Raw genomic sequence first — 17528 nt, 5'->3', positions numbered from 1 at the left:
TCTTCCCCAAAAACAAAAAAATTTCAGAAGAGAAGACATCTTATTACATTTTTTTTGGTATACTCTTAATAGGTTTTGTATATCATTAACAATTGTGGGCACCACAGTTCAAGAGAGATATTGACAAGCTGTAAGGTGTCCAGAGGAGGGCAACTAAAATGATCAAAGGTCTGGAGACCATGCCCTATGAGGAGCGTCTTAAAGAACTGGGCTTGTTTAGCCTGCAGAAGGTTGAGAGGTGACATGATAGATGTGTGTGTGAAAGGATGTTATAAGAAAGCAGGAGCAGGCTTGTTTTCTGCTGTCCTGGAGATTAGGACTTGGACCAATGGGTTCAAATAGCAGGAAAGGAGATTCCACCTAAAAATTAGGAAGAACTTCCTGACTGTACAATCTGTTCAACAGTGGAACTTTCTGCCTTGGAGCGTGGTGGAGGCTCCTTCTTTGGACACTGGGTGGTCATTTGTCAGGGATACTTTTATTGTGCTTTTCCTGCATGGCAGGGTGTTGGACTAGATGGCCCATGTGGTCTCTTCCAACTCTATGATTCTATTATTCTAAGTTTTATTTGACATAACCCTTTGTGGACCATTCCATTAGATCAGTCTGATAACATGATGAAGATCTGATGAAATAGATAATGGTACGTAAAAGTTTATGCCAAATAAAAATCATTTGTGTAATAATTCAAAAGGCCTTGTTGCCTATACAAATCTAAATTTTTCAATGAAACACTTTAGCAAAAGAGAAGGAGCAGTAGAGTGCTCCCTCACTTATTGCGGGGGTTACGTTCCAAGACCTCCTGCATTAAGTGAAAATCTGAGTAGTAGGAACACTATATTTATTTTAATAAATATCGCGTCCCTCCCTCCCTCCCTCTTTTAATGTACTGTACTGTATTCCTTCTTGTTCACTGAGGCGATGAGGCACAGGCAGGGCCTACTGGCACTGACTCCAGGTAGCTGAGGAGGACAGCGTGCCTCAGCCTGGGCCCTTTTGTGCTTGCGAGGGAGGGTGGGCCATATGAAAAAACCTGTGAAACAGCAAATCCGCAATAATCAAATCCACAATAAGTGAGGGAACACTGTAAAGTTAAATCATGGCCAGGACAACATGGGGATAGACAAACAAGTTTATTTTCAGGGATTAGATACTATCTGTTCGTTGTAAAATGGAATTAAATATTAATGGTATTAAAAAATAAACCGCATTTGCAAATGAATCAATAAGGAGTAATTTTGTAATGAGATCAAGTAAAATTGTAATATTACTGTCTTTTTTCTTTTATATTTAAATTTCAGAGCTTACATTAAAATATGATCTATCAAGACAGATTTATTATTATTATTATTATTATTATTATATTTATTTATATTCCGCTTTTTTTCTCCATACGGATTCTCAAAGCGGTTCACAATTAAAAGCATTTCAATACAATTTAAAATATACAAATATTAAAACTGCATCAAACATCATTAACATTAAAACCAATTCAGGTTAAATCCATACAAGCATATAAAATCACAGCAACCCCTGACACAATCTTAAAAGCCTTCTTCTTTAAATGCCTGTTTGAATAAAAGGGTTTTAGCCTGCTGCCAGAAGGACATCAGGGAAAGAGCCATTCTGGCTTCCCTGAGCAGGGAGTTCCAAAGTTGAGGGGTATCCACTGAGAAAGAAGGCCGGCTCTCTCATTCCCACCAATCAAGCTTGAGATGGAGGTGGGACTAAGAGAAGGTGGGATCTGTGAATCTCAGGGCCTGGGCAGGTTCTTACAAGGGGATGCAGTGAGCCAAATAGCCTGGACCTGAACTGACTTAGGTAACAATCTCATTCTTTTTAATAATTTGCCCATTACTTTTAAGAAAATGACTCTGTATTATCTACACATATGCAGAATTGTCCAGCCCATAAAAATTGCTCTGTTGATCCCAGCAGAGGGACCCAATTTGTACACATTCCTTTCTGCTCATATATTTCTACTGAATGAAGCTGACACATCTTTTCGTGTAAACACAAGTGAAAAATATGGGCTGGGGAAAAGAGTAAGTTTCACAGTATTCTCACTATTGGCATGGTAAATTTTAACTTTAAATCAAGAGAAACTGAAACAGCACAATACCTGAACCAATTTTTCTTATCCTGTCTATAAGCTGATGGAGGGCATCACTTTTTTTTGATACTCCACGTTCTCCAAAGCCACCTTTTAAAATGAGAAAATCCAGTGAGAACTTGCACACATCCATGTAGCATATGTTTATACTAAAATGAAGTGGGAAAATGATATTTTTCTTAATCTTGGGTCTAGCTGACAAAATGTAGCTTTAACATTGCAGAAGATTCTTGGGGCAATTAACATTCAAATTCTTTAAGGAAATGAGAATGAAACATAAACATAGTTGCCATCTAAAGTATTTTCAGTGCACATTCTATAATGTCAGCAAGTGTAACTTTGGTATTCGAACAATTCACAACAATTATATCATCTAAATAATGTCTGAAGGATTGCCCTTCTTCTCATAGACATTGGCAATCTTGTACTATGACTGGTATACCATGCCCTTCTTTTAGGAAAGTGGAGACTTATACATCTCTCTAATCTGTAGGTATCCAGAAGTTTAAAATGGACTATGAAACTATCATAAACATTTGCGAGAAAGGTGATTGTCATTGCAAAATTTAAAATATCACCAGGATACATCTTAAATTATTAACATGCATGTACTCTTGTAAGATACTACAAACCCCAGATGGATAATTTACTCGATAGTTTAGTAACTTCAGTATCAATAGCCAAAGAACTGGTGTACTGAAAAGTCTCAAAAGCTGAGACTTTTATCCTAATATTATCCGTCCCATTTTGTAGCTTTGCCAGTTTCTTCACCTGGGTCAAAAGAATTTACACAAAGAATGGAATACTGTATTACCGTTAGTTTCACTGAACTAATGAGTCAACTTTAGTTGGGTCCAAGAACTAGATTTAGGACAATACACAGTATTTGCATTAGCTGCCTCACTTTCTGCCACTCTCTCTGAAGCATATTATAGGAAGTCTGGAAGAAACTAAAGGTTTAAATCACATACCAGTGCATGCAGTTTCAAAAGTTAAGTTCACTGTGTTCAATTCGTTTCCAAAAAAGGATGCACAGGACTATAAGCTTAATGAGGCATAATGAAAAACAGGTTGGCCATTTTAGCAATTCTCCAAATTCTTCTGACATGTAGTCTTCATACAAGCTCCCCAAATGACAGTGTTCACAGGCTTAATACAAAGTGCCCAGTACTATATATGGCAAACACATTTACACAATTGCTCTGTAATCTGTCTAATTATTTCTATTACACTGTCACATAGTGGCAGGAACCCTTGAGAAACATTTCTCAAATTTTTGCTGAGATTTTAAGAGAATGAGGCAATACTCTAAGACATTCCTTTACAATTAGCTATTTTGTGAGTATCACTATGCACCGAATAAGACCAAAAACATTTACTGCCCATTGATACTAGCATTTTCAGACTATAATTTAATACGTGAAACAAAAACATATGAGAAAAAATAGAAGACTTTGACAGAATAGTGTGTGTGTGTGTGTGTGTGTGTGTGTGTGTAGAGAGAGGGAATATACATAAAATATATAGAATATATATGTATTCATGTATATGTGCACAAACATTCAGAAATAAATCTCACTGACTTGAACAGGACTTATTCATAAATCAGTAATTCTAGCATTGCAATATAATAATCCAATCTTATACCTATTATCTACTTCAAAGTGCATTAAATTGAATTCAGTGGGGCTTACTTCTAAGTAGACGAAGTTTAATACTAAAGCCTGATCAATGTACAGATAAAGTACATTGCTACTCATTTTTAAAAAGGCATTATACTAGTTCTTGCAACAAATAAAATAATTAATATTCTGATCCTGGTATTTTAAAAATTAGATTTAAAAATTACACATCCTGAAATATCATAATTTTGTCTAAAAATAGTATCTTGCTTTTTCAGAAGGTGAGCACATATGTTTCCTGTAGATGGCATGAAGAAAACTAATTTGAGAGATGCTGCACATTGTAAAAGATGACAGGATAATTATAACACAGTTTGAAATGTCTGTGAATCAAAGTAAAAATGCAAGATAATCAAGTCAATCACTGGCACTGAAGAGTCAAAGAAGATGTTTGCTTTGCTCTGTGTATTGTCAGCAAAATAAAACTGAAAAATAGTTCAAAGAAAATTAAAACCATTTGTTGAGGGAAAGAAGGGGGGCATGTTATGGAGTCTATTACCATTTCAAATTGAGAGCTATGAAAAGATCAAAGAAATTACTGTGTTAAGCAGCTAGGTGACTTCAAGAAAATATAAGTAAAAATAGACGAATGTATTCAAAATAATCCATTAATTACCTCTGTGTTAATTAACAAAGAGCAATCTTTTAGAAATCCAAATAGACACAACACAAAGACTGTCTCAAGAGATGTACATATGCACAAGAGAGAAAGCTGGGAGAGACAGCACAGCCAACTTTTGAATTGGTACTAGTGCCTCAAGTTACTGGTTTATGTATTGATATTAATAGATGATATATTTATTTCCAAAGTTATGAATGTTTCATCTCTTGATTTCTGAATCTCTGAATAACAAACTGAATTAAATGACCTGACCTGCACTGCTGTTGGGAGAAATGCAGGTCATGTCATTTAATCCTGGTTAGCTGACAATCAAAGTGGAAGAAGCAAGATATAAGTACCTTTTCTCCAAGAAGATTTCTCAGTTGAAACATCCTTCTACAGTGCTAAGGTAGACATTATCTACCCATCATCATCATCATCGAAACTAAAAACCTCAGGATTCCATAGGAGGTTCCATGGTTGTTAAAGTGGAATCATAATTATGTAGTGTGAAAGGGCAAAGTTGTGGGGAAGATGTGAACCATAAGTCACTTGTTTCCCAGGCCCTTTTGGTAGCCACCATTGTGCTAGGGACAAAATTTCTAACAGGCACTTGGTTTACTGAAAACGTATTGTGGGTTGCATCCTCTCCAAAATGTGTTGATTTAAATTAAGAACAAAAAATGTCAGGAAATTCATAGTTAATTTAACACATACAAAAACTGACACAGTTTGGATAGGATGCACTCCACAACAGGTTCTTGCAAAATTAAAATAACATGTTTAAATTATCTATTCCTGCACAAGACAATCTCACTGGCCATACCTAACCCTCCATAGCCCTGAACCCCTTTCCTACCCTTCTGTCTCAGGCAACAACCTACATTCTGCATCCAAATAAAGAAAAGAACATATTAGAATAGATTCTGGAAATATTCCTGAGGAAAAAGTAAAAGGACTTCTTATATTTTCTTTAAATCCATTTCCACCTATAATGATTTAAATGTGTTTGCAGTTGCATAGTGTTTTATAATTGGTTATACCATCTGTACCAATTTTATTTTAATAAATTTGGGGTTTAATTATGTATCTTGTGAAGATTTTTCTTCTATTCACATATTCATTCTAATTAACTAATGTAAACAATTTACTATCATTAACTTTTACTATAGTGTTTTAAACCCTAAAGACTCCATTAATACCGATTTCTATGGCCCAGAAACCGCTACTGAGAACAGAAAGTGTGATATAATGAGAAATACTTTGCATGTGAAGTAGGCAATCTATTGCCAGTATAACAATAATATTAATTTGTGTAAAACTGAACCAAATTTTGGAGAGAAAATCCAATGATTTTTAACAATGTGGTACCCAAGAGAAGAGTGCCCCAAAAAATCACTTCTATTTATTTTTAAATCTCAATCTGTCAGATCCCTTTATGATCTGAGAGGACACTTAAGAAAGCCAAGGAAAAAGATACTTTAATCCCAGAAAGCGTCCACAAGGCATTATACTACCATATATCTCACAAGGAAGACCCCCCCCCCATACCTAACCTGTTGCCCCAAGAAACTCTATTTTACTCCCCTGATTTAGAGTCCGTTTCCTCAGAAACTGTGGTAGTGCATGGGGATCCCTCTTGCCCTTCATGCTATCTCCTGGAGAACCAAGAGGGACATGTAGCATTGATGGTGCCATCATCTGGGGAGCAGGATGCAAATTGTCCATTGATTTATGGCAACCTCATGAAATTAATAGGATTTTGTTAGGCAAGGAATATTCAGAGGTAGCGTTGCCAGTTTCTTCATCTGAAATATAGCCTACTGCACTTGGTATTCATTGGAGATCCCATCCAAGTACTAATCAGAGCTGAGTCTAGCCTTTAAGGCTGTTATTCCTCAGTAGGCTGAGCAAGGAAAACATACCTGATGCCAAGACTAAGGGCCCTTCCACACAGCTATATAACCCAGAATATCAAGGCAGAAAATCCCACAATATCTGCTTTGAACTGGGTTTTCTGAGTCCACACTACCATATAGTCCAGTTCAAAGCAGATAATGTGGGATTTTATTCCACTGTGTGGAAGGGGCCTAAGACCTCAGTTTGGTTCCAAATCCCAGCTAAAACAACACCCACACTTCAGTGTTCTGTGAATGCCTCCAGCTTCATAACGAGCTGTCCATGGTCCTGATGCCCTGCTCTCATGAGAAGTTTTACTGGCCCTTCCCTTCAGGCATTAGCCTGGAACAAGAAACAACCCCAAGTTACCTCCAAATACTTCTTCACTTTGTTTGTTGATTTAGCCACCCAGTTTCAAGTGGAGAACTTCAAAATTGGAAATTCCAACACTTGACTGAAAACCTGAAGTAAAAAGGAGCCACGGCAAGGGTCATTTTGTTACATGTTTCTACCTATAATGTGCTAAATATTTAACAAAAATTTGACTTAAGGTTTCCCTGTTCTTGCTCTGTATTGCAAATTGGAATCATTTTTGTCCAAGGCTAAAACTAAGGCACAAAAACATTTCTCTATAAGGTATCAAGAAAAATGAAATATAGCTCACTTGGAATACCTTGGTTGGAGGCAAGGATTACATGTCATATTTTGTGTAATTTACGCAAAAAACAAAATGATAAATTATAATTATACTACTATGTCTTGAATAAACACCCAAAGAATTCATAGGAAGACTCCTCTCACCAAAGTAGGAAAGAGTATCAAAAGAACCTCCTCCTCCAACTCATTCTGTGATAGCATCCTCTGTTTTACTGAATAGGTCTAATGACAGAGGTAGGCAAAGACAAGAAGGTATGTAGCATATCTCCCTCTTATTTTATCAGGTATGGGCTTGACTTGAAACAGAACTGCATATCTACCCTGCATACTTTGTTGGGAGACACTGGAAAGTGCAAGAAGGATATTAATTTCATTTGAGCTGTTTGTGCCGATTTCTCCCTAAATTTGAAATGCAGCGCAGCTCAGTTTGTCTCTGCTACAGTTAACACTTACTAATAAGGGTGTTCCCCATCTTTGCACTGTGCTTCCCAGACATGCTAATATAAGCCAACTATTTACACAGCTGCTGCCATGTATTAACAAGCCATTCCCAGAATTTCTTCCCATGGAAAACCCAGTAAGTTGCAGTCCCATTTCTCCTAGTCTTTGTATGCAGGATAGGATTCTTACTATATACAGTCAGCACTTCTTGTGCTGCAATTCCCATGACAGATCCTGGAAAGTGTGTCATTGTGACTGCAGATATCACCAGCATGGCATTACCTACATAAATATATGTCCAGGGATAACTACAGAGCACTGGTTAGATGCAGATTTAACCACAGAAATTCAACATATCTGAAGGCTTACCATTTTATAACCAGGAAAATGTGAATGAAAGCAACTTTATTAGCTCCATTCATTTAGTACAAAATTCTGATGGGAGATTCTAATTCATGTCTACAGTGACCAGTCTGTAAAGGGATCTTATAAGTGCAGTTAACTGCATATGCTTAGAATTCCCCTTCAGACCTTTGTGCCAAATGTCGAAGTTTGCCAGTGGAAGGACAACACATGCATGAAAAAAGATGCACAACTGGCATGTATGGCCCTAGACACCAACTTATTTTCTTGCAATGCCAGAATTGGATACATGTTAGCCCTCTTTCACTGGGTTCTGGTCCATTTTTGAGCCCAAGTCCTTTAAAATCCTTGCATAACGTAAGGTCAAGATACCTAACAGATCGGTTCATCCTTCATGAACCTGACCACATATTCAAATCATTGAAAGAAAGTACTTCCCCTCATAAATGAATAGAAGATTTTCTGAGAGTTAGTCTGAGGTACAGTTGTGGTGTTTCATTGCCACATATTTTATTTATTATTTATTTATTTACCCTATTTATACCCCGCCTTTCTCTACCTTGAAGGGGACTCAAGGTGGCTTACATACGGCAATTATTCAATGCCTTAAACACATACAAAACACTAAGCTTAAAATAAACTGAATTAAAATTAACACATATTAAACATTACATTCAATATTATTTTATTGTATAGGTCTTTGGACTAGGCAGATTTATGGAGCTCTCAAATTGTCCTCTTCCTATCAACTTTTGCTAGTTTTGGATTGTGTATAATTGTACTTTTTAAAAAAAGTTGAATTGATTGTAAAAAGTCAAAACTCCACTGTAAGTAACAGAAAATCACAAATCAAATCACAAATGTGTTTGTATATCTCTGTGGCTTATCAAATCACATCAGTAAAATTATTTCCAGAAATTATATTATGATCTATAAGAAAGCAAAAATTGAATATAGAACATTCTCTTTATGTAAACCAATCAAAATCCTTAGCAGCTTACCTGTATTGTGTCTGTCTCTCTCATTTGAATGCTGTGTGAGATCAATAGTCCGGTCAATCTGAAAGATTTTTAAGTCTTCGTCATCTAAGGCAATATCTCCCCAAAAGACAGCTTTAAATACAAAAAGAGAGCTTAATTTAAATATATTAAGAGTAGAATCATACAAACAATTTAATTTGGAGCAAGTACTTCGGCGCAGTTGTTTTCTGCTTATTTTACAATTTAGCTTCTCATTTAAATACATGCACGCACATAGAAATTAGAAGAGTATTGTTCTACCTTTCTAGTAAAATTTAATTTTTCTGTTTTAATGGTGTGTAAAGCTAATGCATTACATTCCAAATATATTTTCATCACAGATATAATTTTTTTGACAAGTGTTTTAAACATACAGTATTGCTTCAACATATAGCAGTTCTGTCTTGTTAGCCCATACCAATCTGTCAGCAGAAGAAATGTTTACTTGAATGTGCATCTCTATAAGCTTCACTCCAATTACTCTTATGTTCTAGAAAATCTCGGCAAATAAAGTGCAACTTAGTTCCAAATACACGATAGGAATTATGCTGTAATTAGGTGTGGCACCACCTCAACCCTTGAACAAGGTGCAAAAGAAAGTACACCATATGCTCATGTATAAGTCTGGAAAAATCAACTCTTAAAAATATGAGCTGACTTATTCTCAATGTTATTTCGAATGCCTGGGGTCTTTGAACACAATCCTTTCTTCCACAAACGGAAGCAACAACTCAAAATAATAAATAAGGCTAAACATCTCTAATTTCACTGATTTATTTGAAATTTAGCATCATAATTTGACTGACGATTTAGACAAAGTACAAAAACCGAATATGCTGAAACAGCTAAAGCATAGAAATGGTGAAAGACCAGAAAATATTGATTGAGAGGTGAAACAATTATACAGCAATTTATCTGTAGAAAGTTTAAAATCAGGAGATCAAGTACATGCCCAGTCTTGTCAACCCCCCAGGGAGAATGAATAGCTTGCTTTCCTAAATCTGTAGGGAAAGTACCAGAATGCCTACGCTGCAGGAGTACAGAGATGTAAAGAAACCATTTCATTTCCCTCTAAAATATTTCCTCCATTAAAATCAGAGTAATTCAAGTTTAAGCTTCCACAAATTTAATATTGTACATAAAATACAGCATTCCAACTATATACTGTCATACACCAGTTTTGAGCTTATTAGTTATTTCAACAGGAAATTTTAATTTACTGTTCACTTCATTTTGAAAAAAAAAAAAACATGGACAACTTTTCTTTATGACCAGAATATGCATTTTACTTTGGATAGTACTAGAAAGAAAAATGTATAATGTGCTTTAGAAGTCTCTGCCATCTTTTAAATGTCATGCTCCAAAAGCTCATAGTTACCAGTCACCTGGCTAATAATAATAATAATAATAATAATAATAATAATAATAATAATAAGTTTATTTATATCCCGCCTCCATCTCCCCCGAAGGGGACTTGGGGCGGCTTACAGCAAAATCAAATACAAAGCAATGATAACATATGAAACATCGAGTTAAAAACAATGAGGTTGCAATAGTGGATAAGCAAGGTGCACACTATGAATAACAAATTCGTAAATAGATAAAGTGCAATGAATCCATTTAAGATCACATTAAGTAGGGAGGAGCCCTGAATTAATATCAATCAATTATTGCTGATATACCATTCATGACATAGAATAATTACTTAGATGGACCATGAAACATATTCAGAGCAGCTGTGTTGTCCATGCAGCAAAAATACAATGAAGTGCAAAACTAAATAAACCTAAATAAACCTGGAAGCCCAGGTGTTGGTGATGGCCAGAAGGGCCTTTATACAATTAAAACTTATACGCCAACTGTGCCCATTCATTGAGAAGCCAGATCTGGCCATGGTGGTACATGCCTTAATTACATCCCATATGAATTACTGTAACACGCTCTACGTGAGGCTGCCTCTGAAGAGTGCTTGGAAACTTCAGACGGTCCAAAGAGCTGCAGCCAGGTTGCTCACTGGGGCTGGCTACAGGGAAGAGTCAACCCCCCTGTTGCAACAGCTCCACTGGCTGCCAGTCTATTACCAGGCACAATTCATACTGCTGGTTATGACCTTTAAAGCCCTACATGTTTCAGGTCCAGGCTATTTGGCTGACCGCAACCCCTTCTATGAACCTGCTCGGGCCCTGATATCTTCAGGAGAGGCACTTCTCTTGGTCTCGCCTTCATCTCAAGCTTGGTTTGTGGAACGGGAGAGGGCCTTCTCTGTGGCTGACCATCAACTCTGGAACTCCCTGCCCAGAGAAGCCAGAATGGCCTGCTGTCCGTCCAGCAGCAGGCTAAAACCATTTTATTCAAACAGGCTTTCAAAGAAGAAGATTTTTAAGAATATAGGGCGTGCTGTGGTTTTAGCTTTGAATATGCATTGAATATATTTGAATGTGAATATTTTTAACTGTGAACTTTAAACACTGTGTTTATACCTAGTTCAAGGAGCCTCTGGTGCTGTGGTGGGTTAAACCGCTGAGCTGATGAACTTGCTGACCAAAAGGTTGGTGGTTCGAATTCAGGGAGCGGGGTGAGCTCCTGCTGTCAGCCCCAGCTTCTGCCAACGTAGCAGTTTGAAAACATGCAAATGTGAGTAGATCAATAGGTACTTCTCTAGTGGGAAGGTAACGCCATTCCATGCAGTCATGCCAGCGACATGACCTTGGAGGTGTCTATGGACAACACCAGCTCTTTGGCTTAGAAATGGAGGTGAGCATCAACCCCCAGAGTCAGGCACGACTAGACTTGAGAACAGGGGAAAATCTTTACCTTTGCCTATATCTAATTCTGTTTAATGTTTGCATATTTGTATATTTTAAATTGTGTACTAATGTTTTTATGTTAAAACACTTTGAGTCTCCTTCGGAGAGATAAAGCTAGGTATAAATACAAATACAAATAACAACAACAACAACAACAACAACAACAACAACACTTTGGGGTGCAGTGCAAAAGAAACTATCCTGAACTTCTTTGTGCAATATCCTAGTATTCAAAGGGGGGGGGGAGAAATGTTCAGCTAGGGACCCCCAAGCTGTTATTACAGAGCAAGAGAGAAACTGGGGACAAAACAATAGCTTCCATCACACACAAACAATGACTTCAATACACTTCTGGTGACTTGCACCCTGACAGTGTGTTTATTTGATCCAGGCCACAGTGTACTGTTAATAAGAAGATGGCATATGGTGAACATTTCAGTATGCGCACTATGACCTGAGAAAATAAGTAGAAATTTGAGATTATTCTGAAATATTCTGAGACATTGCCAATATAAGTATTATGGTAGCTGCAGAAAAGACCCCAAAAGAGAAAATCTTGGCAATTTTGAATATATTAATGCTAAAGCAATGTTGTAAGTAGTTCCTACATCTCAGAAGCTATTACGTATTTTGCCAAAGATAACTGTATGCCAATGAAAAATGTAGATTGCTTGGAATTACCAAAAAAAAATTAAGGAACTACAGGGAATAGGTATCCCCTTAAGATAATGTGAAAGAACTCAACTGTCTGTACTCTGATGTAGATTACACCAGCTTTCTGAAGTATTTTAAATAGTATAGTGTACTGTATGTTGCACGCTCTAAAAATAAATTGCACTTGATAAAATCTTTTCAAGAAAACAAGTCTAGATCAAAAAGGTACACATTTCTGACTGCATTTAGGATGACACTAAACTTTGCAAAGAACACAAGATCAGCATCGATGGTGACATCTGTGTTGTGTATTCCTTCTCCCACGAATTTCCACACAATATGGAAAAAAATACAACTCTCTTATTTTCCTCCTCTGCCCTTTTGCTGTTGTATATACTTCCAGTCCCTGTCTGAATATTTGCCTTTCTTTGAAAAGATTACTGATATTTGCTAGCTAGATAGGAGCTTCAACACATTTGTTTTTAACTCTCCCAAGCCTTGCTCTAAGCTTATTATATATCAGAAAAAGGTTCAGAAGACTTTCTTTTTACCCTGATGAAATCATTGCTTCCAGATCCAATCCTGAATGTGGACCTCAAACAAAATTCAACTTCTAACATTCAACACTTCTAAAACTATGTCATACAGTGGAATTAAGAAAAAAATGAAAAAGAATAGAAAATTAGGGGGGAAATACACCTGGTTGCAACTGGGTCAGTTACTTTCCATTTCCAGGAAAGATTAATTGCCATTCCTATGTTCCGAGCTCTGTAAGGGAATTTTGAAACTCTTTCATAACTATAGTAACACATGCTAAAATCCAAGTAAGAGTTTGATTGTGATCTTTTCTTTCATTTTAAAGAGGAAATTGTGAATTAAACAGAAAAAATAGGTCTGCTACAGATATTATATAGTGCATACATGAGCAGTGTTTTATCTATGAAGGCAACAGCATTTTTATATTTAAAAATAACACATTACACACACACACATCCCTAATATGGGACCTAGAACCAGCTGAGAGAAGAGACATGAACGGCAATGCCAGAATAAGCTTCACACATAGAAGAAAAGTAGTAAAGGTGTTGTAGGTGGATATGCACATGGTGTTAACTTTTCACACTTTAGGTTTCAAACTAAATTCAAATCATGCTTCAAACCAGCTTTGCTTCAATGCCTCTATAATAGAAATATAACATTTATATTTGCAATACCATTGAACTAACTAACCAATATCCAATTTAAAATGAACTGCTGATCTAAGAATGTCAGGCTACCTTAATCTTCAATCCTATCTTTGCTGAGTTGGAAATAAGACCAACTGAATTCAATAACAGCTTACCTCTAAGTAGACATGTACAGGATTACCATTCATTGAAAGAATGAAATATAAAGCTACTACCTATGATTTACAACCAATCTCTGTCAGAGATAAGACCAACAAAAAGTTCACCAATTTAAAATTACCCATGTCACAGAGGAAAGCTTTAAAACCCATCTGTTTTGTGGCTTTAACAAGAAGCTGTGAGTGAAAAAATGAACAAATGCAACATTGTATATAATTTGCCACCTACATGAAACTATTAAAACTAAGAAACAAACACAGCAAATGTTCTAGGCACAAGCACACATGTAATTTATAGCCATTTCCATAAAAGAAAGAAAATAACTTAATTAAGCTGCCTTGAGCAGCCAACAGCAACAACATTTAAAGCTATACATTGTTTTATTTAACTAATATTTTGTGTTCGTATAGCATAGCCAATATATCACCTGGAAATCCAAGCACAAGTTCATAAAGTCTTCCAGTCATGAATTCAAAAATGACATCTTGGAATATGTTGTCTTATGATCAAACAGGCTAGAAAAAAACAGGATGGAAATGAAAAAAAATACTGTACACCTAAACTTTCAAAGATATATATGAAGTGGTAACCAGAATTGACACACAGCAAAATAAAACAAATCCACAAAAGAGTGATGCTTTTATTAGCCAACCGAAATGCACAAACACATCCTGCAAGCTTTCAAAGCTCCAATGCATTTTTCTTCAGGGAACATGTTAAATTTGATTTATGTAGGATTTTAAAAATTCTTTGGCCAATGAATAAGGCAGTGGAGCTTCAAAAGCTTGAATGACGTGTTTTGTACAATTCGGTAGGCCAAAAAACGGCAAAGCTTTTCCCCAAATTCTCAAGAAAAATGAAAGACAACCAACCAACCAACACTAGTACTATGGTAGATGCAACAGAACAGAGATGTATGGAGCAGAAGGGAGAACGAATGGCCAAATTTCTGCCTTCGAACAACTTGTTTCTGCATAGCAATCACAGCAAAAAAAATCATGTTTAGGTTCTTCATCTCACATATACAAGCTCATCAATATAAAGATGGATTCCATTTGTATATTGAGCACTGTGTAGTGTCATGTAAAGTCATTTCAGTCCGTCTGAAATGAAGCCTACAATTTCACATCTGAACTTTAATGATGATGTGAGACAAAACAAATAACACATAATAAACAACAAAAATCTGTATCTCAATTCCTTAATTCCACCCAACCTTGCCTTCAGGGCTGTAAATATGGAGCTATCCCATTTTTTCCCATAACAATCCTGAAAAAAATTCACCAAAGCCCAATTTACAGAATGCAATTAACACCCTAAGAATGTGTGGTATTTTTTCAATGCAGAGTTCAGCCCACATTCACAATGCCAAAATACATGCCCAGTCCAGTAACTACACAGTTCTCTACCTGTGTTAAAAACATTAACTCAGAAAGTGAGGGGAGGAAACAATTTTTGGCAGACATCTTCCAAGTTTCACTTTTACTCTAATCAGAAGATAAAAGTATGAGTTGAAACACATACATCTGCTTTTCATGCAAATCTGCATCTGTCACAGAGTTATATGGATTAAGTAGTCTCAGAAATTTCAAGAAGAAGGGATGGTTCTTTTACCATTCTTATCCCCTTTGTATGATCACCAAGACAAATTGGAATTCTACATTTTTTTAAATTTTCGGCAAGCCTCACAAAGCAGTTTATATACAATTATTAAAATAATACACGTCATTAAACACCCACACCATAAAATAACAAAGACAAGAGACAGAAATATTTCTCTAATATCAGAGACTAACATTTTAAAGTCAATAAAATGCCTGAACAATTCAAAAGGCACCATTATAGAAAAAAGCCGTGGCCTGGATCACTCGTTGGCTCACCCGAAATAGTAGACAAAATTCCAGAATGGCCTCTGGTAGGATTCTTAATGCCTTGGAAGTGTTTATTCTGATACCAGATAAAGCTTTCAGCTATCTATACAGTCTGTACCAGTGACTTAGGATACATCTATACCAGGGGTGTCAAACTCATTCTCATTCGAGGCCATATCAGCCTTATGGTTGCCTTCAAAGGGCCACTTAATTCATTGAAGGAGACTCCATGAATACAGAGAGCCAACATAGTGGTCAGTGCTCTATAGATTATATCCAGTTTCAGTCCCCAGATGTTATTGAACAATGACTCCCATGTGGACTTGGGATAATGGAAATTGCAACTCAACAGCACTTTTGGCTCTGGGGTTGGGGAAAGGGTAAAGGATATCTCAAATTCAGGCATATTATCCACAAATCTTGGGTCAAAATTCAAACACCACTATCCTGACTAACCAGAAGAAACGGCAGCCTGCCAATTGTTAATGTATTACAACCTTCATCAGCTCTATTCATGATGTCCAATGATGAGGAACACAGGAGTTGTAGTCCAGCATCTGGAGGGTCCCATAAAATGTCATGGCGGGTTGGATTCAGCCCGCAGGTCTCGAGTTTAACACATGTGATCTACACTGACCACATAACACAAAGGATAGGCAAATCAGCTTTGTGCTGGCTAAACAACACATAGGCCTGGGTTAACATGAGCCAAGATCATCTTAACATGCCTTTGAACCATGTGTCAGTCACTCATCACCTGGAGTGATGCTTGCTGGAATGACAAGGCAGTCAAAGAAAAGAGGAGGAGAGCAGGGATGATTCCTCCTCTCCCTCCTCGGCAATCGCTCTAGCACCCGGCTGATGTTACTGAAACATCTATTGATGTTTCTTGATCTCACTGTTATTAATTCGAACACAGGAGGACAAAAATATTTTTGTTCTCCTATAAACTATGTAATTTTCCATTTAGTGAGTTGATATTTGTTGTGTTTGTTTTAAAAGATATATCAAATTAACAGGGCACAGACTTTGTTAGAATTCCCCTATTGATTTTTCCTTTCATATAACTCTCACATAAATATAAGACAGGTGCAGGCATGAAATATGAAAGACTGTTAATAATAGCAATCTAACTCACAAGCTGATTTGCTTATTTTTTCTACACCTCTTTCCAGTATCCCAAGCAGCCCAAGGTATAATATGACTCAAATTTATTATGACTCACATAGCTAATCATAACTATATTTGGACAGAAGAGACACCTTCCCAAATTACTAGCAAATGCACTGCATAGATGCCCTACTGCAACTGCCGGAGGATTCTTTGAAAAGCAACTGTAAGTGCCTCAGCACTTAAAATCTAGATTTCTTAATGTGCTCCAAATGGCACATACTAGTTCTGCTGTCTGCAAAAATAATTTTCCCTTCAATTCACAAATATAATACCCCCACTGAAATTCTTGTTTTATTGAATGCAGAAAGAGAATTGCAATCACGGGACATTAGTGTACATAGGTGGAGCCCCCAGTGTACAATGGGTTAAACCCTTGTGCCGGCAGGACTGCTGACCAAAAGGTCGGTGGTTCAAATCCAGGGAGTGGGGTGAGCTCCCACTTGTCAGCTCCAGCTTCTCATGCAGAGACATGAGAGAAGCCTCCTATAAGAATGGTTAAAACATCAAAAAAAATCCCGGCATCCCCTAGGTAATGTTCTTGCAGATAGCCAATTCTCTCACACCAGAAGCAACTTGCAGTTTCTCAAGTCACTTCTGACACAGGAAAAAAAGAGTACATAGGTGCAAGTGGGATCCACTGATTGAAAAGACATATAGACATTCTTATCTATCACTCAGAGATATAGTAACTGCAAAAAGTATTCCTAACTATATTTGTCAAATGATGAATTGAAGAAATGAGAAAAAATCTAAATAATTGACTCTAGGCAAGTTACACTGTCTCAGCTTCTGAAGAAGCCAATGGCAAAAACCCTCTGAATCAATCTTGTGTGTGTGTGTGTCTGTCTGTCAAGAGTGACTTGAGAAACTGCAAGTCGCTTCTGGTGTGAGAGTATTGGCTA

General features: G+C 36.7%; 1 protein-coding gene across 1 annotated transcript in view; it reads right to left on the bottom strand.

Moving 5' to 3' along the window:
• The window catches only part of tll1 (tolloid like 1), a 134470-nt gene that overhangs the window by 56717 nt on the left and 60225 nt on the right, over positions 1 to 17528 (bottom strand). Inside the window, exons 3-4 of the mRNA XM_003225642.4 lie at positions 8758 to 8868; positions 2123 to 2203 (exon numbers count right to left, since the gene is read on the bottom strand). Of these exons, the coding sequence (XP_003225690.2) occupies positions 2123 to 2203; positions 8758 to 8868 (192 nt within the window). The remainder of the gene's footprint in view (positions 1 to 2122; positions 2204 to 8757; positions 8869 to 17528) is intronic.

The sequence above is a fragment of the Anolis carolinensis genome, chromosome 5 (genome assembly GCF_035594765.1).
Source record: "Anolis carolinensis isolate JA03-04 chromosome 5, rAnoCar3.1.pri, whole genome shotgun sequence".
Classification (NCBI taxonomy): Eukaryota; Metazoa; Chordata; class Lepidosauria; order Squamata; family Dactyloidae; genus Anolis; species Anolis carolinensis.
Note: the sequence above shows the minus strand (reverse complement) of the source record. Positions and strands in the feature narration are given on the sequence as shown.